General features: G+C 40.1%; 1 protein-coding gene across 1 annotated transcript in view; it reads left to right on the plus strand.

Annotated features, from left to right (window-relative positions):
- Positions 1 to 25085, plus strand: part of PLS1 (plastin 1) — a 56119-nt gene that overhangs the window by 21305 nt on the left and 9729 nt on the right. Inside the window, exons 2-12 of the mRNA XM_079977941.1 lie at positions 1336 to 1439; positions 2860 to 3023; positions 5345 to 5474; positions 6276 to 6408; positions 8480 to 8561; positions 10199 to 10364; positions 10508 to 10650; positions 11128 to 11223; positions 12135 to 12330; positions 23193 to 23271; positions 24689 to 24803. Of these exons, the coding sequence (XP_079834067.1) occupies positions 1370 to 1439; positions 2860 to 3023; positions 5345 to 5474; positions 6276 to 6408; positions 8480 to 8561; positions 10199 to 10364; positions 10508 to 10650; positions 11128 to 11223; positions 12135 to 12330; positions 23193 to 23271; positions 24689 to 24803 (1374 nt within the window). The 5' untranslated portion in view covers positions 1336 to 1369. The remainder of the gene's footprint in view (positions 1 to 1335; positions 1440 to 2859; positions 3024 to 5344; positions 5475 to 6275; positions 6409 to 8479; positions 8562 to 10198; positions 10365 to 10507; positions 10651 to 11127; positions 11224 to 12134; positions 12331 to 23192; positions 23272 to 24688; positions 24804 to 25085) is intronic.

The following is a 25085-nucleotide window of genomic DNA, read 5'->3' on the forward strand; positions in this document are numbered from 1 at the left end:
GATCAGGCTCTCATTGGCTGCTAAACATGATGGATGTGCTCCACCTCTTCTGTCAGAAGCAGCAAATGAGAGAGCTGTTGTGCCCATGTCCCACTTGTTGTTGACCTCTGAGAGGACAGGACACTGGCCTGATTCAGCAGGCTCTTCTTATGTTCTTTTTGAGGTCAGATTGGCACACTTGAGTGTGGGTTACCCCACTTTATTCTCATAAGGTAAAGGACCCCTGGACAGTTGGAAGTCTAGTCAAAGGCGATTATGGGGTGTGGTGCTCATCTCGCTTTCAGGCCGAGGGAGCCGGCATTTGTCCACACAGCTTTCCGGGTCATGTGGCCAGCATGCCTAAACTGCTTCTGGTGCAATGGAACACTGTGATGGAAGCCACAGCGCATGGAAATGCCATTTACCTTCCTGCCACAGCGGTACCTATTTATCTACCTGCACTGGTGTGCTTTCAGACTACTAGGTTGGCAGGAGCTGGGACAGAGCAATGGAAGCTCACTCCATTGTAAGGATTCGAACCGCCGACCTTCTGATCAGCAAACCCAAGAGGTTCAGTGGTCTAGACCACAGCACCACCCCTTCTCATAGTAACCCTGGGATAGGCTTGGTTGAGTCAGTGAGTAGCCTAAGGTGCGACTGTGAACATTATGGCTATTCACGGGTGTGAGCCCAGGCTCCCAAGCCAAAGTCCAACGTGCTGATCGCTGTGTGGCCCTTTGCCAACTTACTGTTCTGTAACTCAGCTGCAATTTAGTCTGCTCTTAGGAGTGGTGTAATATATCTTGGATCAGCACAGTTGCTGCATTTTTCAGGAAGCTGCCTTATGTTGAGTCAGACCACTGGTCTATCTAGCATATTATTGTCTACGCTAACTGGCAGAGGGTCTCTAGGGCTTCAGGTAGGGAACATTCCTGGTCCTACCTGGACATGCTGGAGGCTGAATCTGGGGCCTTCTACATGCAAGGCAGAAGCTGTACCACTGAGCCATGACCCTTCCCTGTTTTTTTGGACTGTCTGTGGGGTCATGGCTATAGGGGCTGTCATGATGAGCTCCTGCACTGCTAAATTGCCACTACACCACTGCGTCTGTCATCATTCAGGAGACATTCATTGGGCCAGCTGTTGTTACTGATAAAGTTGTATCTGCATGGTGAGAACTATGGGAATAAAGCATGTACTGACCCTGGTTTGGTAGTGGTGTCTAGGTACTCAAAATAGCATAGGTTGGAAATACTAATTGATATAATATTAATTACAGAATACTTTTACAGTACTGCACAGTGCCATTGCTCAGTTGCTTGTGTCTTTGTTACATGCATTGTTGATTATCCTTAGGAATAAAGAACTGAAAACAACTGGAAATCAAGAGATGGAGAATAACATAACAACCATTTCTCGTGAGGAACTGGAGGAACTAAAAGAAGCATTCAGTAAAATAGGTATGTGTGCAGAGCTTTTGCAGGCCCTTTGATCTGTCCTGTTCTGGGATGGCCAAACAGATTGCCATTTAAAGAAGCATGCCATAGTCCCCCCTGAGTGTTTCATAGGCTGTCTCTGTCCCTGTGGTTTAAAGACATTTGAATGCGCTAGCTACACATGCCAAAGGGGAGGGGAAGAAATATCCTCTCTCTTTCTTAAAAAAGGGGGGGGGGCTGATTTTGAATGCATAACATTGCATTTTTTTGAAATATGTCAATTTGGATTAGGTTCTCATTTCTCCAATGGAAGGACAGCTTCCATCAGTGGAAGGGAACCTTCAGATCCAACTCAATTCACTGCTTTTTCTTGCAAATAATAATCTTGATTATATCCAGCTTCACTTCAAAGACCACAGTTCCCATCAATATTTATAATAGAATGTAAACTAATATTTTGAAGCAATTGAAGGTCTATGGATTAATCTTTTAGGATTCCCTTACTTCCTCACACTGCTCTTCATTTATAGTTCAAGAGAACTGTACTTTGTGATACTTGCTTATTTTGTAGAGGCTACTGTTAATAAATAACTCTACAGCTAAAGGTTATAATTTTGTCACTTGAAAAAAAGAAAAATCAATAGCATGCTTAACTGAGGCTATAAATTGTTGCTCTTCTCCTTTGTACACCTTTAGGGCTCAGCTTTCTGAAATGGTTTCAGAAAGCTTTTGGCTTCTTTAGGTTCCCTTTAGTCTTTATCCACAAGGCTTGCAGACAACAAGCATGCTGTGTTCTTTTTTTAAATAGCCTCTGAAAAATTATACTTCAGTGAAAATGGAGCTTTTAGAATTGGAATAAGGCAACATAAGGTACCCAGAAAGAGTATAACATTCATTGCTTTACAAAAACAGTCAGCTGTCCATTGTCAATATAGGAAGGCATGAGTATCTCAAGATACAGCTAGGTAATCTTCTGGCAGGAGTGAGGAAGCTGACAGCAACTTTGGATTTCCCCCCCATTTTTAGTTGACTGTTGCCGCCATTCTCTTTAGTAGGCACTCAGCCACCTGAGTTTGCTGTCAGTCTGGAATGAAAACAGGGTCACCCAAAAATAAGGTAGTGGCTCCTACAAGTTCCAGAAGCCTGAGATCCATTCTATTCACAGCCTTTTTTTTTTTTTAGATTTGAGATACAAGTTTTCCAATATACCTGACTTGTGCAAAACAACAGGTTGAAAAAAATATATATCATGTATGTTGCGCCCAGGGGAGAGCATTCCACGACCAGGAAGCCATTGCTGAAAAGGCCTGTTCTCATGTTGCCACCTTCTGCAGCTCCCCTTGGGGGAGGCACACAACAAAGGGCCTTGAATGATGAATGCAGGTTTTGGGTAGATTCATGTGAGGAGAAGTGATTCCTCAGGTATGATATTTTATCTTTACAGATATCGATAACAGTGGCTATGTCAGTGATTACGAACTTCAGGATCTTTTCAAAGAAGCAAGCCTTCCCTTGCCTGGCTATAAAGTCCGGGAAATTGTAGAAAAAATTATAGCAGTGGCTGATAACAACAAGGATGGCAAAATCAACTTCGAAGAATTTGTATCAGTAAGTCAACCACTTTCTCAGGCTTTGTTGTTTACCCATAGTAAACTAGTTTAGTACTGTTGGTTATAAATGAAGCATGAGGCCATTACTAAACTGTGCTTTTAGAAGCATATTGGGTTACATACTGTAGCTTTGCTTTACACAACACACCTTTATGTACTGTATCAGCACACCAGGAATGTGAGCAGTAAAAGAATGGATTTGCCTGCCACATTAGTTGAGGAATGGCTATAGGGTTCCTGATTCCATAACGTTCACTGGTATTCATCAATGATGTTGGGTTTGGAAGAAAGAGCTTGTGACCAGACGCACGCAGAATAACAATTTAAAGGTTTATAGTTCTGAGAATAAATGGAAGATCCTTCTTTATCAAATGTATCGGCTAAAATAAACCTTTTTTTCAGTGAAAGCCCATGCCACAATAAATGTGTTGATCCTCAACCTGGTGGAAGAATATTTTACTGCTTTTGCTACAGCAAACTGAGCAATCCTATACAAGAAGCACTGCTGGCAGGATATGTGTGTGTGTGTGAGAGAGAGAGAGAGAGAGAGAAGGAGAGAGAGAGAGAGAGAGAGAGAGAGAAAGAAAGGATGCAATAGCTGCCATATCTTACATGCACTTAGCTCAGAAGATAAAGAAGAGATCTATTGATGGTTATTAGCCATGATTGCTATGCTCTGCCTCCACAGTTAGAAGCAGGAACTGGAAAGCAGTTACTGGAAACCAGAGTGCTTTTGCCCATGCTGCCCCGATCTTCCCCATAACTCTATTTCATCCATTTGTTTGGCACACTTTAACCAGCACATCAGATGTGCTGGTAGGGTGTGTATTGGTCTGTTACGTTGGTGGCATATATGGCGTGCAAAGGGAATAGAGGGGCTTCCACCATCTACAGCCCCTCAGGCAGCATATTTCTAGTATTGGATTACTCCTTAAGGCTGCAGGTTTGTACAGTGGTACCTCGGGTTAAGTACTTAATTCGTTCCGGAGGTCCGTACTTAACCTGAAACTGTTCTTAACCTGAAGCACCACTTTAGCTAATGGGGCCTCCTGCTGCTGCCACGCCGCTGGAGCACAATTTCTGTTCTCATCCTGAAGCAAAGTTCTTAACCTGAAGCACTATTTCTGGGTTAGCGGAGTCTGTAACCTGAAGCGTATGTAACCTGAGGTACCATTGTACACACTTACATAGAAATAAGCTGTATTGAGGCCTGTGGAACTTAACTCTGAGTAGACATGAATAAGAGTATCACTTGTGTTGCTGCTCTTTTTTTATTAATAAACTACCTGGTTGGTTCTGGATGCTAGCCATTTAACAGATGTGTTATAAGAGCCCAGGACTAACACAGAAACATTTATCAACCAGGTAATATTTTCAGACTTCATAAAAGCGGTGCAGAGCATTTTTGTTTTTACAAGGTGACAGCTAACCTGTGCTGTTTTTTTTAAAATAGTATTTAAAAGCACTTTTAAAGTAGTGCATTTTAAAGATTAATGATGCAGGAGTGATGTAGCCTATTAAAAGATGGAACTTTTCAAAGTGTCTCATCGGAAGATAGGGAGGGCTTGCATAATTGAACGGGATGATGGGTGAATATACCATATAGACTGCAATTAGCAATCTCCAGTAATGTCTGAAAGGAAAAAGAGCTTAATGGTTACATAGTTGATTGGCTATTATGCAGCTTCAGCTTCTATTATGCAGCTTTAGCTGATAACGATAATGTAAAATTATCCTAAACATATTTGCATCATTTAAAAAAAAAAATCAAAGTGCTGCTTTAGCATAATCTGAAATCACAGTATCTTTGCATGCACTTTTGAGAGAGAGAGAAGAAATTGGTGTTATATTTTGCACTAGTGATATATTTCCTTATTCTATAGAGTCCCTTCCAGGAAGATGTATACTTGCCCACTTCTTTCTATTTCACCCTGCTTAGTTATTTCCTCCCTCTCCTTTCTCTTATTTTCTTCCCTTTTCCTACATTGCTGATTTGACATTACAGCTTTATTAAAACATACTGTGGTTGGGTTAAGTGGTTATTTGGACTGGTTGGAAAAGGATTGGAAGGTGGAAGGAGTGTGAGAAAAATTAAGTTCTGTTTGCATTTAAATATGAACTTGCCTAATTAGAAATTTCCAAAGCAATATGCAACTTTATACGCAGTTATCCTTCAAAATTCATAATTCTCTGAATTTTTCAATGCAGTCCCCTAGCCTCTGTACATAGGTAAGCGCTTTCCTCAGGTAGCTCTTGTGCATCATATTTTCTGTTGTTGAGTCTGGCATGTAGAAACTGTTCCTCTCTGTTTTGTTCCAGGTTATTCAGGAACTGAAAAGTAAAGATATTAGCAAATCCTTCCGGAAATCCATAAACAAGAAAAAGGGAATTACTGCAATTGGAGGAACATCACCAATTTCTAGCGAGGGGACCCAACACTCTTATTCAGGTAAATAACCTGTCATTTGTTCAAATAAAAAAATCCTGTAGAAGTAAAGGTAGCATTTATATAGAATAGTAGAAAATGGCTGAAGCGCTGATATTTCAAGGCTGACCTGCTGGATTTTCTCAATAATTCTTACTGCGCTCTCTGGAGAATCTGATATGTATACCAGAGCAAATATTAAAACAAAAATTAAATCACTATATGCTAAAGTTCACTTTCCAGAGTAACATTATAGTTTTATAATTTAAAAGTATTCTCTGGATACACGTATTCCTTGGTGCATAAGGCTATTCGGACCATGATAAATTCTACATCAGGGATAGGCAACAAGATGTCATTTAGATGTTGTTGGGTTCAAGCTGTCATCAGCACCAGCCAAAATGGCCAGCATTCTGTGGTCATTTGACGCTGAATGTATCAACTGAGGTTTTTAAGCTATTTTTTTAATGAAATTTGTTAAAATCTACACTTCCAGCATGGGCCATAAGACGCCCTGATTTTCCTGGACATTTAAGCATTTTCCGCCTGGATGCTCCTTACGAGGGCCGAATACTGGCTATGGCTGTGAAATTCTGGACGTATGGCAACCCTGTGATAGACTGGAGAAGCTGTATATGAGAAATATTACAACTTCCTAACCACTCGTTCAGAAGTGGGACAATCTGCCCAAGAATTGTGCTATAGAATCTCTTTCCTCAAGTCTTGGACTAGATGGACCATTGAGTCCCTTTCAGTTTCAGTTTGTGATTATGTTTTGTAATTGTCCTGGTTTTTAGATTAAGATTTTTCTCTTTCTTTTTCCAGAGGAGGAAAAGGTTGCTTTTGTTAACTGGATAAACAAGGCTCTTCACGATGACCCAGACTGTAAGCACCTTCTCCCTATGGATCCAACAGATGATAGCCTTTTTAAGTCACTTGCTGATGGCATCCTCCTTTGGTATGTTTAGCATTACGTTGGGTTTTTTTAAAAAAAAGATCACAAAAAAACCAAGCTGACTGGTGAGTTTTCATGTTGAAACACATGAAGCATGATCCAGTTAAGCATGATGAGAACTCGCTGATTTTCAGTGAGACAGCTAAGTGCATTCTTAATTCTCTCGATGAAATGAATAGGAATTAAAGCCTGTGTTGCCTTCATTTTGAAGCTTCTGCACTGCCCCACATACTCCTTAATAGAATATAAAAGTTGGGAGCTGCAGCAAAATGTTACAGGCTAAAAAGAATGCCCCTGTTTAGGGTTGCAATCACCTGTTTCCTCCAGGCAGGGCACCTGATGCTTCCCTTTCTCTCAATTTCTCTCTCCCTCCCTCTCCTCCGGACAACAGACAGTGCATTCCGTGGTCCTTATTGGACTGTGTTTTGTTTTTGTTTTCTTCCTCATGCTTTCTTTCTTCTTCTTATTCCTTTTTGTACTGTATTTCTACAAGCCTCGGGGTTCCCCTGAACATGCTATTATACCCTTCTTGTTTCTTAGAAGGCTTGTTTTTTTGTTACATAGCTGTTGGCACTCACTGCATGAGTGGTGGTTTCATAAACACAAGAAGAGGCAATTATAAATAATTGCTGTTAGCTGGTATCAGTCTCTTTTGTATCTACATATAAATGACAGTGGCCTTGTTCGTATGTAGCAGTAAGTCATGACCAAGAAAGAAAGAAACCATGAAGTGGCTGACTCAGGGCTAATTGTATTTTAACTTATAGACTATTGTAGGTAAGCAGTGTATAGCTTGTTCAAATAAATAAGCTTGCATTCATGGTTTATTTCTCTCCTATCATGAGCAGTGAGTCAGCCATGCATTTTGTTCACATAATGTTTACAAAAACATAATATGCAAACACTCCATGGTGATGTGTTCCATAGTGTCTGCTGGTCTCAGATTTTCCATTGAGACAATCAGGTAGATTGTATTTATTCAGCAAAAAAGCTCAAATTGCAAGCTGATGTTTCATGCATTGGTTCCTTAGTACTGTTTTGTGTTTTTGCTTTTTCTGGTGCTTTCAGTTTCGTTAACCTACATTTTTCAAGATGGAGTGAATGTATTTTTAATGACTTGATTGTTGCTTTTTATTTGTAAGCGACTTTGATCTCCTTTGTGAAAGGGGAAAGCAGGGTATAATTTTTAGAAACAACAATATAAATATATTTTACTGATTGAAGAAATACAAACCTTCTTTTCTAGCAATATATATATATATATATATATATATATACACACACACACACCCCCACACACCGGTATATTATTATTATTATTATTATTATTATTATTATTATTATTAATATATGTATGTATAAAATAATAATAAAAATAACCTGGAGGAGCATCAAACATGCAGTTCCCCAACCTGAAGTCTGAACTGGCATGGGCTACAAAGAATTGTAATACCACATGCCATTTCTGCACATGTTAAGTGGCTTTGAGGTTGCTTCAAGTGTGTGAAGGAGGAACACCCACAGCCTGATATTTCACCCCATCTGTAGCTTGCCTTGTTCTATACTAAAAAGTGATTGCTGTTATGTGGCAGCCTTTCTGTCCTAGGTTTCAAAGAAGTCAGGTGAAAGTATTGTAGTTATCAGAGTATGTTAGTCATTAATTGATTCTACACTCAATGAACATTAAACATAAAAGTGTGATGTAAATTCTAAGTGAATAACTTTCTGCTTTCTGTATGCTATGAAAGTGCCATAAGAATCCCAAGGATGTTGCCAGACACTGAGTAGCCTAATCTTCATTATATACAATCCATTGTGCAGTTGCCCAAACTCTACAGAGAGTAGAGTGGCTTCACTATTAATATTCCTAATATTAATACTTCCTTATAGTCCTACAGTTTCCAGTAGTAGATTTTATGCTGTTGATGTTATGCTATAGATTTGGTATGCCAGTTTGGTATGCCAAAATCCTTTTTAATTGTTAAAGTAGCTGAAGGCTAAAATTGTCCTTTCCATGAGACTGATGATAATTTTTCAGAAAGTTGTAATTAAATATTTCCCTTTTCTTCCCCAGCAAAATGATTAACTTATCCCAACCAGATACAATTGATGAAAGAGCTATTAATAAGAAGAAGCTTACTCCATTCACTATATCTGTGAGTACAGCACAACCCTAACCTAAGTATTTCAAATCTACCTCAGAAGGACTGCTTGAAAGTACTTTGCAAAATAAAAAATGAGAACAGTGCATTATTGTGGTGCAGTGGAACCTCGGTTATTGAACGTAATCCATTCCGGAAGACGGTTCGACTTCCGAAACATTTAACAACTGAGGTGTGGCTTCCCATTGGTTGCAAGAGCTTCTTGCACTCAGCAGAAGCCACGTCACACGTTCAAGTTCCAAAAAACATTCAAAAACAGAACCGAAATGTTCGACAGCTGAGGCTTTTGGGAACTGAGGTTCCACTGTAGTTTAAATTTCCAGTTCTTTTATTTTCATTTGTTGTTGTAGCCCTATTACTACCACTTCCCGAAAACAAAGACATGTGAACCTCTGATTATAGATAGCTTCTGGGAACATTTCTACATATTTTTTTTGTTGCAAAGCCATTGTGAATTTGTGCCACGTGGTATGACCTTGTGTTGCTCCAATAAGCAGTTTTGTTACATGGATACTACATTTACAGAGCAAAGCATGTCTAATTTCTATATTGCTTTAGAAATGATTTGGAAACCCTAGAGTACATGTTCTTTGGGGTCTTCTGACAATGGCTCTTTTAATGACTAACAAGGTAAAAGTAGCAATAACAGATAGTGCCTGTGCTCTATCTGGTTTAGTGACCAGGATAGGCATTTCAGAAGATAATACTGGAATAGTTATTCAGACACCATTGATTTCCATCATTTAAGTTACCTTAATAACTTTCTAAAAAGCTTAATGACCTTCTAAAAAGACTTTCTAAAAAGCTAAAAAGCAGAGACATCACCTTGCCAACAAAGGTCCGTATAGTTAAAGCTGTGGTTTTCCCAGTAGTGATGTATGGAAGTGAGAGTTGGACCATAAAGAAGGCTGATCACCGAAGAATTGATGCTTTTGAATTATGGTGCTGGAGAAGACTCTTGAGAGTCCCATGGTCTGCAAGAAAATCAAACCTATCCATTCTTAAGGAAATCAGCCCTGAGTGCTCACTGGAAGGACAAATTGTGAAGCTGAGGCTCCAATACTTTGGCCACCTCATGAGAAGAGAAGACTCCCTGGAAAAGACCCTGATGTTGGGAAAGATGGAGGGCACAAGGAGAAGGGAACAACAGAGGACGAGATGGTTGGATAGTTTTCTCTAAGCTACCAGCATGAGTTTGACCAAACTGCGGGAGGCAGTGGAAGACAGGAGTTCCTGGCGTGCTCTGGTCCATGGGGTCATGAAGAGTTGGACACGACTAAACGACTAAACAACAACAATAAATGACTTTCTGAAAAACTCATACAAATCTTTGCTAAAAACCCCATCAGCATCAGTGCAAAGTTGCACTAAGTCACGTTCCCATCAGCGCAAGGATTTCTGCTTGCACAATTGGAACTTCCCTGGGCACCCCCTAAATCTGATCTAGGGGTTTCCCCAATCTTCCAGAGCAGATTTGAGGTGTGTGCAAGCAGAATTACTTGCATGGATGGGACATGTTACTTTGATACCACCCATCCTTTGTTTGCCTCACTACCATTTTATTATACTTGTATGTTTTTGCATTTGTGGTTATTGTCAACATCAAAATGCATTTTTATTTTTCCTTCTAGGAAAACCTAGATCTTGCACTAAATTCTGCATCAGCTATTGGCTGTACAGTAGTCAATATTGGATCACAAGATCTAAAAGACGGGAAGCCACATTTGGTATTAGGACTGTTGTGGCAAATCATTAAAGTTGGGCTTTTTGCTGATATAGAAATCTCCAGAAATGAAGGTAATAATATATAAAGTCTGAAATACATGATAAAGCATGCATTTTTGTCTGATTTGTGTCTAAAGTTTGAGAAATATATGTGAAATCTTAAATGAATTTAAAAAGTAAAAAAGTAAACCAGCTTTCCTGAAAACTTTTTGCAGCTCTTATTGGTTTGCTAAGTGATGGGGAAGAATTAGAACAATTAATGAAACTGTCTCCAGAAGAACTCCTGCTACGTTGGGTTAACTACCATCTGGATAATGCTGGATGGAAGAGAATAAGCAACTTTAGTCAAGACATTAAGGTATAGCTTGATCTCTCAAATAAAAGCAAAACAATTTTGAATCAGAACCTTTCAACTGGAACTAGCCAAGACTATAAAAGAAATATTTTTATAGCTGCATTTTAATCAAAATTAGAGAGATACTGTTTAGGCCTATCACAGCATTGCCATTCACCCTTGTTCTTCTCTGCTTTCTGCAAGAGTTTCAAGTAGCTATCTGTTGAATAATTATTATTATTATTTATTATTATTTACACCCCGCCCATCTGGCTGGGTTTCCCCAGTCACTCTGGGCGGCTCCCAACAGAAAATAATACTCCTTTTTTTGCTTCTCCTGTTCCTTTCTGGGGCAGGAAGAACTAAATTAATCTTATTTTCTTATTGAGTTTATATGAGAGGCTAAAACATACTATTGCAGCTGATGTCAATATGACTCTCCTTTTGTCAGTATCTGCCAGTCAGGACTTTTGTTCCGGTTTTTTCAATTGTTCGTTTCAGGACTCAAGGGCCTACTACCATTTGCTGAATCAAATTGCACCAAAAGGAAGCAACAATGGAGAAACGGCTATTGTTATTGATCTTTCAGGCCTCAATGTAAGTTGTGTGTGTGTGTGTGTGTGTTTGCAGAATGTCATTGTACCAAGCAGCTGCAAACCATTTTGAATGACAAGCACAGATCAACAGAGTGCACAAAACTTGTAGAGCATCTGTAATGTAAGGTCTGGACTTTTGGAACTTTAAGTTGATACTGCTTTTAAAATGAGCCATCTATTAAATTGACCTGAGCCATAACTCTGTTGACAGCATTTTGTAATTGTTCAGGTGATTTTATTAAAAAACCAGAAGTTTCCAAAAGAGAAAAACTTAGGTTTTTGTATGCTTCCAATGTTTCCAATAAGGTGTAATTTCACACTTTTCTTTCTGAACCTTGCACTACGCTTTGATTCAGATCTGCCCAACAAGTAGTCTGCCCACCAGGTTGAATGCAGTGCAGCAGTCATGTATTGTTGTGTACCAAGATATTGACAAACCTACTGGTTTTGCTAAGTGGCCAGCATTGTAAAAATGGGCAGCTGCTAAGCTTCTGGCAGGTTTCAATACATTGTTCGTGGGCTACGTTTAAGCCTGGCAGATTCACTAGGTCAACATTTGCCAACCCTTGTACATTCTAGCTTTTTTGGACTGGCTCCAGCCAGCGTGGCAGTAATGACTGGGACTGATGGAAGTTGTAGTCCGAAATATCTGGACGGTGTACCTGGTTGGCTTAGGTTGTAATAAGCTGTTAGCCAAGCTTTTTCTGTGCAGTGAAATGTCCTGAAAACAAAACAAAAAAAAAAGGTTCTCAAATAAAATAAGTTTCTAAACAATTTCCTGGTCTGCAACTGGATCTAGAATTTTAATTTATGTTCAGTACAATCTTATATTAAGATGTAGATATTTTGTATAAAATGTCAAAATTAGTATTTTTTGAAGTGTGAGGTTTACTTTTTATATTGTTTTTCAAGGAAAAAAATGACCTGAGGAGGGCCGAATATATGCTTCAACAGGCAGACAAACTGGGCTGCAAACAGTTTGTGACTCCTGCTGATGTGGTTGCCGGCAATCCTAAACTTAACATGGCCTTCGTTGCAAATCTCTTTAATACGTACCCTGCCCTGCAGAAGCCCGAAAGCTCTTCTTATGATGTCAATTTACTGGAAGGTGAGCTAATGTAACATAGTGACATTAGAGAATGATGAATAATGCTCAATTATTTCATACTGAGATGTTCAGAATTTCCTTGATATTTTCTCTTTCAAAATGTTTTCACAGAAAATTCAACGCACCTGTTAACTCCTATTGAATTATCTACTCCAGTGATAGGGCAGCTGTATAAATGCAGTCCATAGGTAAAATACATAAAAATGGGTATAAGATGATCTGTGGTGCAACAGATGCCACTTCAGAATAGTCTTTTCAACAGTGGCCAGCGTGATGCCTTTGGAAAGCGTGCATGCAGGGCCTGTAGGCCGCAACGTACGCCAGCTGTTACTCAACCAGCAACTTTTATTCAGAGGCCTCTAAACCTGAAGGCCCCATTCATTTATAATGCAAGTAGCATGGGATAGATATGTCCTCTGTAAATTTATCTAGTCCTGTTTCAAAGCCATCCTAAGGCCCTACCCAGATGATAAGCCATCCATTCTATTAGCGATTGTGTGAATGGCTGTTTTTCCGTTGAAGACAAGAGAGCCTTGCTGTGGGTGGGAAGGAGCCTTTAACCCCCTTTGCGCCTTGCTGTGTTCTCAGCTAGATTTCTCTCTCTTTCTCTCATTCACTTGCACTTAGACTCACACTCCCAGCTTGTAGCAGGTGAGGGGGCAAAGCCTGAAGCCCAATACTCTCAATGCCAGGTTTCCATGTGGACTGAGTCCCGCACCTGGAGTTTCCTTTTAAAAAGACATTCATCCACACAATTGCTAATCATGTTAATAGCATCTTGCGTAGTCTGGCCTTGAGCCAGGCACCACCATCACCTCTTATGGCAGCAAATTCCATAAGTTAATTGTGCATTGCGTGAAGTGATTTCTTTCGCTTTTTCTTTTTTGTCCTGAAGCTCTTGCCTGCCCTTTAGAAAGAACTTATCCTTTAATAAACCGACTGTGGCTGATCATTCGGCATTGTGCTCTGGCCAACTTTTGAGAAAAACATGGCACAACTGCCCAGTACTAATTGAACTGTTACTGGGTTGCCTGCCCTCCCTCCCTCCCTGCATGACAGGAATACAGAGCTCAGATGCTAAAAGTGAGGGCCTAAATAGATATGGTATTAAATCTGTCTTTGCATTTAATATGCACTTTTTATGCTAAGGACAGGGGAGATTACAACAGGCAGGGAGAGGAGATTTTGCACTATCCTCTTCTGTTGTAGTCCTAATAAATATTGCTTTTTAGTTGGTGGTGGTGACTGCATTGGGAGGAAATATTTCCTTACTTCAAAACCAGGTTATTAAGCCACTTTTTGAAACCGGTTTAACAGTTCTGAAGCTGTTAATCAGAGCAGGCCACCCCGTTGCTTCCCTTTTCTATGCGGATGATGCCGTCATCTTATCCAGAACAGCTGCGGACCTAGCAAATGCAGTTAATGCATTTATCGCCTATTGTAAGGCAGAAGCTCTTAATATTAATTATAAAAAATCGAAAGTTCTCCACTTCACTCGTTCCCGCAAACTCAAGCTGGAGCCGCTTAAGATCACAGGTGGCTACTTAGAAAAGGTAAAAGCCTTTAAATATCTAGGCTTAATATTTACTTATAATCTCTCCTGGACCACCCATCTACAATCTTCCTCTCTTGCTGCAACCACGACCTCTAATGCCATTGTCCGATTTTATCACCAGAAGGGCGGCAAACACCTTCCAGCAGCAATTCAAATATTTAATGCCAAAGTTGTCCCTAAACTATTATATGGCTACGAAGTATGGACTACAGCAATATCAGGCAACTTGGATCGCCCACTTCACATGTTTCTGAGATCTCTTTCCGGCGTCCCGAGATGTGTCTCAGGTGCAGCCCTACGACTTGAGTTCGCCCAGCCCTCAATTGTAAAAGGAGCATGGAGTCGAGCCATTTCCTATAGCTCCCACCTACTAGCATCGGATGCTCGAATTAGAGGTGGTTTCTCCAATTTGATCCTAAGAGATATTCATAATTCTCCTTGGAAAACTACAATTAATCTCAAATTCCGCTCTCTTCTCAATTTGAACTGCAAAACTGCTTTTAACTTAGACTGTATTAGCCCGGCGGCCCTACCTCTAATCAAAAAGAAGCTACAGCAACTTGACTTCTCTAACACAGCTTCCCATGCAAGAGGGCCGTGTTCAGGCTTAGCCCTAGCTATTCCACCCCCTGAAGGGATCCCTCTATACTGCTTTACAATTCCTTCGGAGGCTAAACGAAGGGTCTTTACCTGTGCCCGTCTCAACTGTTTTCCTACAGCAGTTCTGTCGGGTCGTTACTCCAGAGTTTCCATCGCAAATAGAACATGCTCCTGCAATGACACAGCTCTGGAGACTATGGAACATGTAATGCTCTTCTGTCCCAACTGGACAGATGAAAGATCTCGGTTTCTAACTCCTCTCGTGAACAAGCTTCATCTCCCAATCCAGCCTTGGATAGTGTCCCTTCTTCTGCAGGATTCTGACTGTTGGATTACCGAGATGACAGCTAATTTCCTGCTTAGTGTGATGAAGAAGAAAGCGGCACCAACTCCTTCTTTAATACCACAGATGTAGTCGATATGCCGCACAATCAAACCTGTTTTTTGTGTTCTCTGTCACTCGGTGTTTTAAATCCCCCGTTACTTTTGTTATCCCCATTTTCTCAAAGTATTCGCCCAGGACGACATCCACTTTTATCTCCCCACCCCCATTTTATGTTGTTATTTCTATGTATATTATGCTATGGCCGCATGGCTAATGCAATAAAAACCACAATATGCTCCATAAATCAGAGTATCCTGGTTTGGACAAAATGAGAAAGTTTAGTTAATAGTAGACTTCCTGGGTGGTTTGCCGGATTGTGCAATGAAAGGAGCAAAGAGGCTCTTTCCTATCTCGGTTTATTAAACCAAGCTATGATCATCCAAATGTGGTCATTATCTACTCCTTCTAAGTAATACAGTAGTTATCCTTCTACAGATTATGCCATCTACACAAATGTAGTTTATCTAAAGCAAAGCATCATTTTTTCTAGCTTCAGGGCCAAATTAAAGTTGATATTCAGAGAACCACAATTGTTCCTACTTTTTTGCTTGTTGTTTATGTTCAAAGCAGTTGTCAGGGTGGGTCCAGGGGAGAAGCAGCACTGTGAAGGGGGGTGTCTAATTCTTATCCCCCCATTTGGGGTCTAAATTGCTGCCCTGAAGCTATTTGAACAACGGGGGGAAATGTGTTTGGTGCCTGTAGGTTCTCCCCAACATGGCAAATAGCAGCTTCAAGAACAATTTAGAACAGTGTGGTATGTAAATATAATCCACTGATACATATTTATTTATGAATTCTGGTGGAAGGATGTTCCTACATATGCTCAGTAAGAGAGTTGAAGCAAGGAGCAGCCAACATTGTCAACAGTTAGCCTATAGCACCGCATGCAGTTTGGATGATGGCTGGCTGTCTCCTCTCTAATAAAGCCCCAAACGCTTAACAGCTTTAACCTCTGAGTTTCAGTTTCTTCACTGGGGAAAACTGAGCTCACAAGTGATGCGCTTTTTAAAGAACAGGCTAGAAAGGTATCACCTTCTGATTTTGAAGATTTGTGACAACACTTGTGCCACTGGGTGTGATAAAGGAAGCCTGCAGCTTATATGCCTCACCAGTGCTGCTGCAGCATAAGAAATGGACTCATTAGAATGGTGGTAGACTGCAGAGAACTCAACAGCATGGCTTGAGAAGACACTTACCCACTGCCTCAGATGAAAGAAACATTTGCTTTGTGGGCAAAAGTGCTTTTCCATGTTGGACCTCAAAGGCAGATATTATCAGATCTCAGTTGGGCAAAGTGATAGCTTTCACCATACCATTTGGAATTGGCTTGGCAGTTGACAAACACTCCTGCTACCATTTAGAGAGTTATGCCAAGTGTCATACATGGCATGCATTTCACTGGGACAGTAGCATTCTTGGATAATTTGATTTTTTTCCAGCCACTTGTGAGTAAAGAAGTGTGAAAGTTCTGAAATGTTGATTGAAGTTAGCACTTTCAAACAGTAAACGGTTTCAAACGTTTATAAAATATTTGGGACATGTTACTTCTAAGAATGGATTCCACCCAGATAAAAAGAAAACATATGATATCACAGCATGGCCAGTACAAATTATTAAAGAATTGCACAGCTTTTTTTGTTTGATTTACTGGAAACTGCCAGGGGTTTGTAGACCAATATTCCATTTTTGCAAGACCTTTCAATTGCTTTCTTGCTGGAGATGGAAAGGGGAAGAAATGGAATAGAGGACAAATACTTGAAGATAGATGGAATGAAAATTTTCAAGATGCTTTAGAAACTTTAAAACTGAGTCTCACTTTTGCACCAGTTCTTGGGTTTGCTGATGGAAAACTTCCATATACTCTTCATTCTGATGCATGACACACTGAACTAGGATCTGCCCTCTGACAGGTACAGACCAGAAAACCTCAACTCATTGTTTATGTTAGTAGAAGACTGACTTCTTCTGAATGCAGCTATCCAGTTCATAAATTAGAATTTATTGCCTTAATGTGGGCTATTTGTGATCAATTTCTTTGTTTTTTAAATATGGTGCAGAATTTAGAGTGATGACAAATAATAGTCTCATGACATGTGAAGACTGCAAAATCGGATGCAGGTGGGTGGCAGCTTTGTCACTGTACAACTTCAATATTGCCTATAAATCTGAAACGGCAAGTATGAGCCAAGAAAGCCCACACTAAGGGCCACTAAATGACAAGGAAAATGTAAAACAATAGTGTGTTGCTAGGCAGAGCCCAATAAAGTATTTTAACTGAGAAGACTGTCTGGAATAATGAAATTCGTGAAGCAATAATGCAAGCTCATGAAGAGTTGATAGGCTCTCAGACAGATAATTTTCATGAAGAAGCAGTAACATCTAGAAAAACAAGGTTAGTAAAACAAGAATGTGGTATACCACCATCATTTGGGAATCCATATACTTGGCCTGAAAAACTTGATCCCTCTGATTCTAGACCTGTAAATTGGAGGAGCTACAGGGAAGTGACAAATATATTGCCCATGTGATTCATTTCCTGGAAACTGGGTGTAAAACTACTTTAGAGGAAGAAAAAGGAGAAGAGTATGAGACAAGACTACATCTACATGAGTAGCCAATTTTTTTTGTTTCTCTAGGAGTCCTACACAGGAAAGTACAGTTAAGGGGAGAGACAATTTAACAGCTGGTAGTTTTTTACACTCATCATGCTAGAGCACCAGAGGGAATTCATGATTAAATAGGCCACAATGGATTTGAAAGAACTGTAGAACTGGCTTGGGACCATTTTTACTAGCCTGGGGTCACTAGAGTGTAGAGGAGAAATGTCAGACCTGTGAGCATTCTAGTAAAAGAAAGACCAACGAAGAAAAAACAGCATAGCTGGTACAAATCCAGACTTTTTCTCTGCTAGGCTTCATTCAAATAGACAACTTAACTTTGGAGCCAGATTGTGAAGGAATAAGGAATGTATTAGTGGCAAAATGATCAGTTAATGCCCCAAACAGCTGCTAACGTATTGTAGAACATCTTCATCAGTCCTTGTGGGTTTCCTAGAAGAAGCCATAGTGATTAAGGTGCTACTTTTGCATCAGAGTTGGGTCAAATCTCAGGAGTAAAGTCACAGTTTCCTATTACCCAAGTGGATATCCAGTGAAAAGGTGCAGTCATTACCTGAATGAACATGTTGGGAACACTAGAGGACCTGAAAAATGTTAAGCGGAGACCATCTTTATTTCCTATTGATTTGTGTTTTGGAGTTAAAGAAAAAGGACAAGGTGTGGTGATAGATCAACAGTACGTAAAAGATTTAAGATGAAGACTGTGATACACTTATTATCTTGCTGCCAAACAAGCTGCAAAAAATTAATTGACTAATAACCACTTTGGCATCCCATATGTCATTTCTGGAAGCTGGTGACCCTTAGTCTTAGGTGAAAATAAAAGCTTGCTGATCAGCGGGAACCAGTGGTGCATATAATAGTGGAACAATAAGAGGGAGACCTACCTGTTTACAGACTGCAAACAGAAACTGTAGAAATGTGGTTTCATTACTGGTTATAAATTTGCAGCTAGTATGCACATGGAGTGAAGTCCAGGTAGCAGTAGAACCAACTGATGAAGCAGCAATTCAAACAGAGGATGAGGAAGAACCACAGACTGAACAAGCAAAATTTCCACCACTCCTTTCATTGGAATTCTCTGGCTCCCTAGCAGGAGCAACAAGCATTATGGGCAGTTAGGCTATATTATCTCAGTACAGCTAGGATGCCTGGCTACCTCATCTCTACAAAGCCCTAAAATCTTAAGAGCAGATTAGTAGTGAGGTCTTCTTTAAAAATTTAAGATGAGTTGTGAAGTTCTCCAAAACTATAAGTACCTTGCCTGCTTATATTCTTTTTCTGTTACAAAGGGCCTGCGAGTTTTGTTTTCCACATTGGGCTATGACACTTGCAGCCATTTAAAGAAGACTGCTGTTGGAGTTGAGACAAGTGAACAGCAACCATTTCCCCTCTCTTGTCACTAAAACCAAGCAACTGGTACTGATAATGACCAGGTGGAAAGGGTCTGTGGTAACGGCCTGAAAAACGGCACTTGGGAGGACAGTACTCAGTTTTATAGCTTTGCGTTATTTATGTACATTATATATTTTAACAGAGAATATTGCGATTGTTTGATGTTCAAATATTATAATCTTGTCTCTGTATGAGCCCTTTGTTGTGAGTCCCTCAAGAGACCCTGAATGGCAAAATTGTTAAAACACCTTTTCCCCAATATGATTCAAGCTTCTCTGTCTGCTTTGAACTAAAGGAAGAAGAAAGTGTTTGTGTAAGATCTTCCAGCATTTGATCCAGTTTTATCCTCATTGCTTGCATTTTGTAGTGGGTTTTTGTGTGTGTCAAATATTGCTATATGAATGGTGAGCACATCCATTTCTTTATAGTTATTTCTGAGGTGAGCTTTCATAATTTGATCATTTATAATTTTCCCATTTTTCTTCATGAAATGCAGATTTGACTCCTCCTAATGTAGGTACTGTATTTAGTATTTTTCTTTAGCCTGTAAATGTATTTATCTTGAGATGATTGATTTCGTTCCCTTCCTGCTATGACTGCTCCCCCCCCCCTTAATTATCCTCCTGCACTGGTCATATAACCTATTTTTCTTTTTAATATGCCGTTACAATTGAGAGAAAAATATTAATTCATTCATATATAAATGCAAGGTTGAAGGCTGTTTTCATACATAACAGGGCTGTTTTAGGAGCCGTGACTTGGAGTCTCACAAATAAGGACTGAAGGAGAGTCAAGACTTTAGACACACAAATAGGGACAGTTTCATCCTCTGGAACAATACAGTGTCTCTTCTTTCTCTCAGCTGGCTCGAATTCTAATTTCATGAATACTCTTTTAGAAATACAGTAAAATGATACAGATTTGAGTTCCTCTGGTCCAGAGCTATACTCTGGGTATGTCTTTATGTCCTGTGTAAATGCCATCGTCTTCCAAGGCATTAGGATTCTACTGCAACTTCTCTCTGTTGTTAAACACACACACACACACACACACACACACACTCTCAATCTTTTTCCACCAGGCACTTAAATGATATAGAAGTGTGACGTTATTGGTATTTGCATTGAGAAGGAGCAGTTGTAGCAGTGCTATATTTTATATTGTTTTATTATTTTAGAGATTGCTTTATCTTGTTTGTAACCCACCTTGTCATCACACGGTGATGAAGGGCATGATAAAAAGACAACAAATACAACTGTGAATAGGACCAATTGACTGAAGGGAAAATAGTCTGCCTTACTGGTGGCGAGACTGTTTAGCATCCAGTAGTGTTTCTCCCACATTGCTTAGACACTGGGGCCTTTCATGCATCAAGCTATTGCTCTAGTGTTTTAGATTTTGTATTGGTGATGGATAAACAAGGATTTTTGCTGTCACAGAGAAACAAGAGCTGGCAATTATGCCCGAAGATTCTTATTTCTGTTGCCACAGAAAGATTGTGGGATGTTTTGTTACTGACTAGCCTTTTGATAAATTAAATTGTACCTAGTATTGTGCCACTGAGAGAGGGGAGAGAGAGAGAGAGAGAGAGAGGTGTGCCATATTGTTCAGTGACTCATGCCCTCTCTTCTTTATTCTATTGGCATAATGCTACTGCATAATATTTTAGTCACACAAAGAGAAGTGCCATAGGGCATGTTGGCTATGGTGCTCCAGCTCAGTTTTTGTTTTCTATTATTTGTCCCTTCCATTACATAAAATTCAGTCTGTGTCTCCAGAAGGTATATTCTGAACAATGAAAAGGAAGTTGGGGGGGGGGGGGAGGTAATGGAAAGCTGGCCAGTTTTCAAAAAGGTGAAAAGCTTAAGAATTCTTAGGTTCCTTTTTAACGAATAATCCTGTTTAGAGTGGCATATTAAATATAGTGTGCTATTCTTAGTTCCTCGGTTCCTTTTAACCAGAAGTACGTTCTTTCAACTTGCACGCTATTGCTGCTATTGGTCTAGAGTGGATTTTTCTGGCATTTTTCAGCATGCAGTTTTTAAATTCTTACTTTGAGTGAAGTTCTACATATTTCCTTTCTTATGCTTTCAGCAATAAGCTTTCCTGGAAGCATTTGTTAGTTGTCTGTGAAATGTTCAAAATACATTTGAGTTAGAGATTGTTTTTTTAAAAAATATATCAAGCATATCGACACAGCTCATTTTAATCATTGATCCCAAAATACATTGTAGTCCAAATTTTAAAATCACAAGGTTTTCTCAATTAAGTAAGCATGTGGAGAAAATGTAATGTTTCTCAATTTGAGCAGAAACAGCCTTGAGGAAAAGAATTGTATAAGGTTGCCACATAAGGCAATTTTTATTTTTTGGCTCACTGTTCACAACGTGAAATTGGTTAAAATATGTTGAAATTAGGAAGAATTGTTTAAATATTTAATTTCTACACATCACATATTGAATTAGGCTGCAATCCTTTACCTACTTACCTTGGAAAAGTCCCATTGAACTCAGTGGGACTTAGATAAGTAGCCATGTGTAGGATGTCACTGTGTTTTTTTTTTAAAAAAGTAATAATTAAGATTATATACAGTGGCATAGTATAATATTTATATAGGCTGGTTCCTAATGAGCACAAATGAAAGAGAAGGGCAGAGTAATACAGAATAAAGAGGAAAATAGTTGCTATGTCTACACACGTAGCAAAATGTGATAAGAATACAGAAAAGATAGAATTGGCCGTAGTAGTATTTTAGGCAACGGGGATGCACTAGTTATGAATGTTCACCCTTGTAAAAACATCACTCTGCAATAAGAACTGCACATCAGTGAGACAGATTGTTGACCAGATCATTCCCTATAATACTAGTTTTATATCTTCAGGGAGTTCTTCATATAGGGATACCTTGCCTGCAGTTTGAAGTGGTACGTTCTGTGTTTTCCCACCTTGGGTCTCAACCATCTCATTCCATCCTGATTCTAAATAGATGCAGGTCACAGATAGCCCCATTGAGAAATACTAAGCTGCATACATGTCATACATCTAAAGCACATGACTTTCCCCAAAGCATTCTGGGAACTGTACTTTGTTGAGGGTGCAGAGAATTGTAACTTGGAACGGGGTGTGTGTGTGTGTGTGTGTGTGTGTGTGTGAAACAACAATGCCCAGGATTCTTTCTGGGAAGTCATGTGCTTTAAATTGGTTTTAAATGTATGGTGCATACGCAGCCAAAATTCGACACTTTTGATCAAAACAGTAAGGGCAGTTTAATTCTGCGGAAATCAAACACCACATAATTTCATCTACAGCAGAATTCCCAAAGTTAATCTGCCCTAAATGTATGCCATATAAACAGAGTTATAACTTTAACATGAAAATGGTATTGATCAACTTACATGCATAATATTGTAGCAATGTCAGTGTGGCATAGTGAATTAAGTAGAGGTCTTGGACTTGGAAGACCAAGGTTCAAATGCCCCCTCAGTCTGCTCCCTCAGTGTACTCCCTCAGTGTACTCATTAGGCAGCATTGCATTAGGTAGCCTATATCTCTGCTACAGACGCGGGGTGGCGCTGTGGGTTAAACCACAGGGCCCACGGCTTGCTGATCAGAAGGTCGGCGGTTCGAATCCCCGTGACGGGGTAAGCTCCCGTTGCTCTGTCCCTGCTCCTGCCAACCTAGTAGTTCAAAAGCATGTCAAAGTGCAAGTAGATAAATAGGTACCGCTCTGGCGGTAAGGTAAATGGTGTTTCCATGCGCTGCTCTGGTTCACCAGAAGCGGCTTAGTCATATTGGCCACATGACCCGGAAGCTGTACGCCGGCTCCCTCAGCCAATAAAGCGAGATGAGCACCGCAACCCCAGAGTCATCCGCGACTGGATCTAACAGTCAGGGGTCCCTTTACCTTTTATCTCTGCTAAACTCAAATTACACTTGCAGAGTAGGAAATACTGTTTCCCCCTATATACTTTCCAAAGTTCTGTGGACTAGTGTTGGTATACAAATATGTTAAGTACTTTTAATTTGGTTTTATGATTTTAAGTTCTTGTACTCCTCACCAACTACATCTCTCAAACAGTAGACGTTTTCCCTCTTTGGTAGTACTGCCCACCCAGACCTACTATTTTTTAATAGAAAGAGGAAATACCTCTTCTGCTTTGTGATGCCTGTTCCATTTGTACCCAGAGCTTTTAAAAGCCAGATCAGAAGAGATTATTTCTCAGGAAAAGATACATTGCTTTTATATTCTTTCAGAGTAATGGCACATATAAAATGTGTTATTTAAGAAATTTTGTACCCTTTGCTATAGGAGAAAGTAAGGAAGAAAGAACATTCCGAAACTGGATGAATTCTTTGGGTGTAACTCCTTACATCAACCATTTGTACAGGTAATATTTTTATTCTTGACTCTGGCCATTTAACTGATCCATGGTGTAACCCTCACTGGAAAATGTTGTAATTGATAGGACTTAGTTTTGCTTGGATCAATGATAACACAGTACTGTTTTTCTGATCATTAGAGATGATAGGCTGGTATAGCTCAGTTGGTGGAGCCTTAGACTCTTAATCTCAGAGTTGTGGGTTTGAGCCTTACAAAGGATTCCTGCATTGTAGGGGATTAGACTAGATGACCCCAATGGTCCCTTCCAACTCTGCAGTTCTATGATTCTATTATTTCTATGATTCAGAACTGGGACTGCCAGATTCAGAACAGGACTGCCTCTTCTGGTATGCCCCGCGGAGGACCTTAAGGTCCATAAATAGCAACACTCTAGAGGTCCCAGGCCCTAAGGAAGTCAGATTAGCCTCAACCAGGGCCAGGGCCTTTTCGACACTGGCTCTGGCCTGGTGGAACGCTCTGTCTCATGAGACCAGTGCCCTGCGGGATCTGATATCTTTCCGTAGGGCCTGTAAGACAGTTGTTCCGCCTGGCCTTTGGCTTGAAATCAGCCTGATCCCCTCCACCTCTTTCCTATTCCTTCTGTGATGGAACCCCTATTTGGGGACTTCCCTGGCTTTTTTCTGGCCCATGTAGGACCAGTCTGGATAGCTGGCCTTGGTGAAGATTTGACGTTTTCTCCCCGCAAACAGTTTTTGATCTGGGCTTCCATTGAAATGCTTCATTTTAAGTTGTATTTTAATCCTCTTTTTAAGTTGTATTTTAATCAATTGTTTTTATACCTGATGTTAGCAGCCCTGAGCCCAGTCTTGGTCGAGGAGGGCAGGGTATAAATAATTTTTTTTATTATATATAGAGAGAGATACAGTGGTGCCCCGCAAGACGAACGCCTCGCAAGACGGAAAACCCGCTAGACGAAAGGGTTTTCCGTTTTGGAGGCGCTTCGCAAAACAAATTTCCCTATGGGCTTGCTTCGCAAAACGAAAATGTCTTGCGAGTTCCTGCAGTTTTTTTTCCTGTCCCCCCCTTTTTCTAAGCCGCTAAGCCGCTTATCAGCTGATCCGCTAAGCCGCTAAAAGCCGCTAAGCCGCTAATAGCGCTAATCCGCTAAGCCATCAATGGGCTTGCTTCGTAAGACGAAAAAACCGCTAGACGAAGAGACTCGCGGAACGGATTAATTTCGTCTTGCGAGGCACCACTGTATAGATATAGATATATATTTTCTCAGTGACTGTGATAGTGAGTAAATAAGTAAGTAAATAATTTAGGAGGAAAAGAGAGGAGTACCAAGCAATGAAAGCCTCAGAAATTTACTTGGATACACTACTGACTGCATTCAGGGAACAAATAATTTATTTGTGTAAATATATATGTTTTCTCTCTCTCCCTCTCTCTACACTGACCAGTGACCTTGCTGATGCTTTAGTAATCTTCCAGCTCTATGAGATGATTCGTGTACCTGTACAGTGGAACCACGTCAACAAACCACCGTATCCTGCACTTGGGGGTAACATGAAAAAGGTTTGTAAAAGTGTCTGTTTTGGAAACCACAGTGGCTCCTCAGCCATTTGCTTAAGCCGCATTATCATGAATGGTGTTGGTGTCCCTGAATTATTCACCCTTGCTTAAGGTAGCGTATTAATATGGTTACAACTCTTGAAATAAGTTTCTTGGTGTGGCCCTTAGACTGGACCTCAGCAAATACTTCACTTGGGATGAAGCATGCATGTCACAGAGGCATACATGCCTACAGAAAATGCAGTTTTCACCTATGGTACTGAATGAACTTACAAGTCTCGAGAC

This window comes from Podarcis cretensis, assembly GCF_951804945.1.
Source record: "Podarcis cretensis genome assembly, chromosome: 5".
Lineage (NCBI taxonomy): Eukaryota > Metazoa > Chordata > Lepidosauria > Squamata > Lacertidae > Podarcis > Podarcis cretensis.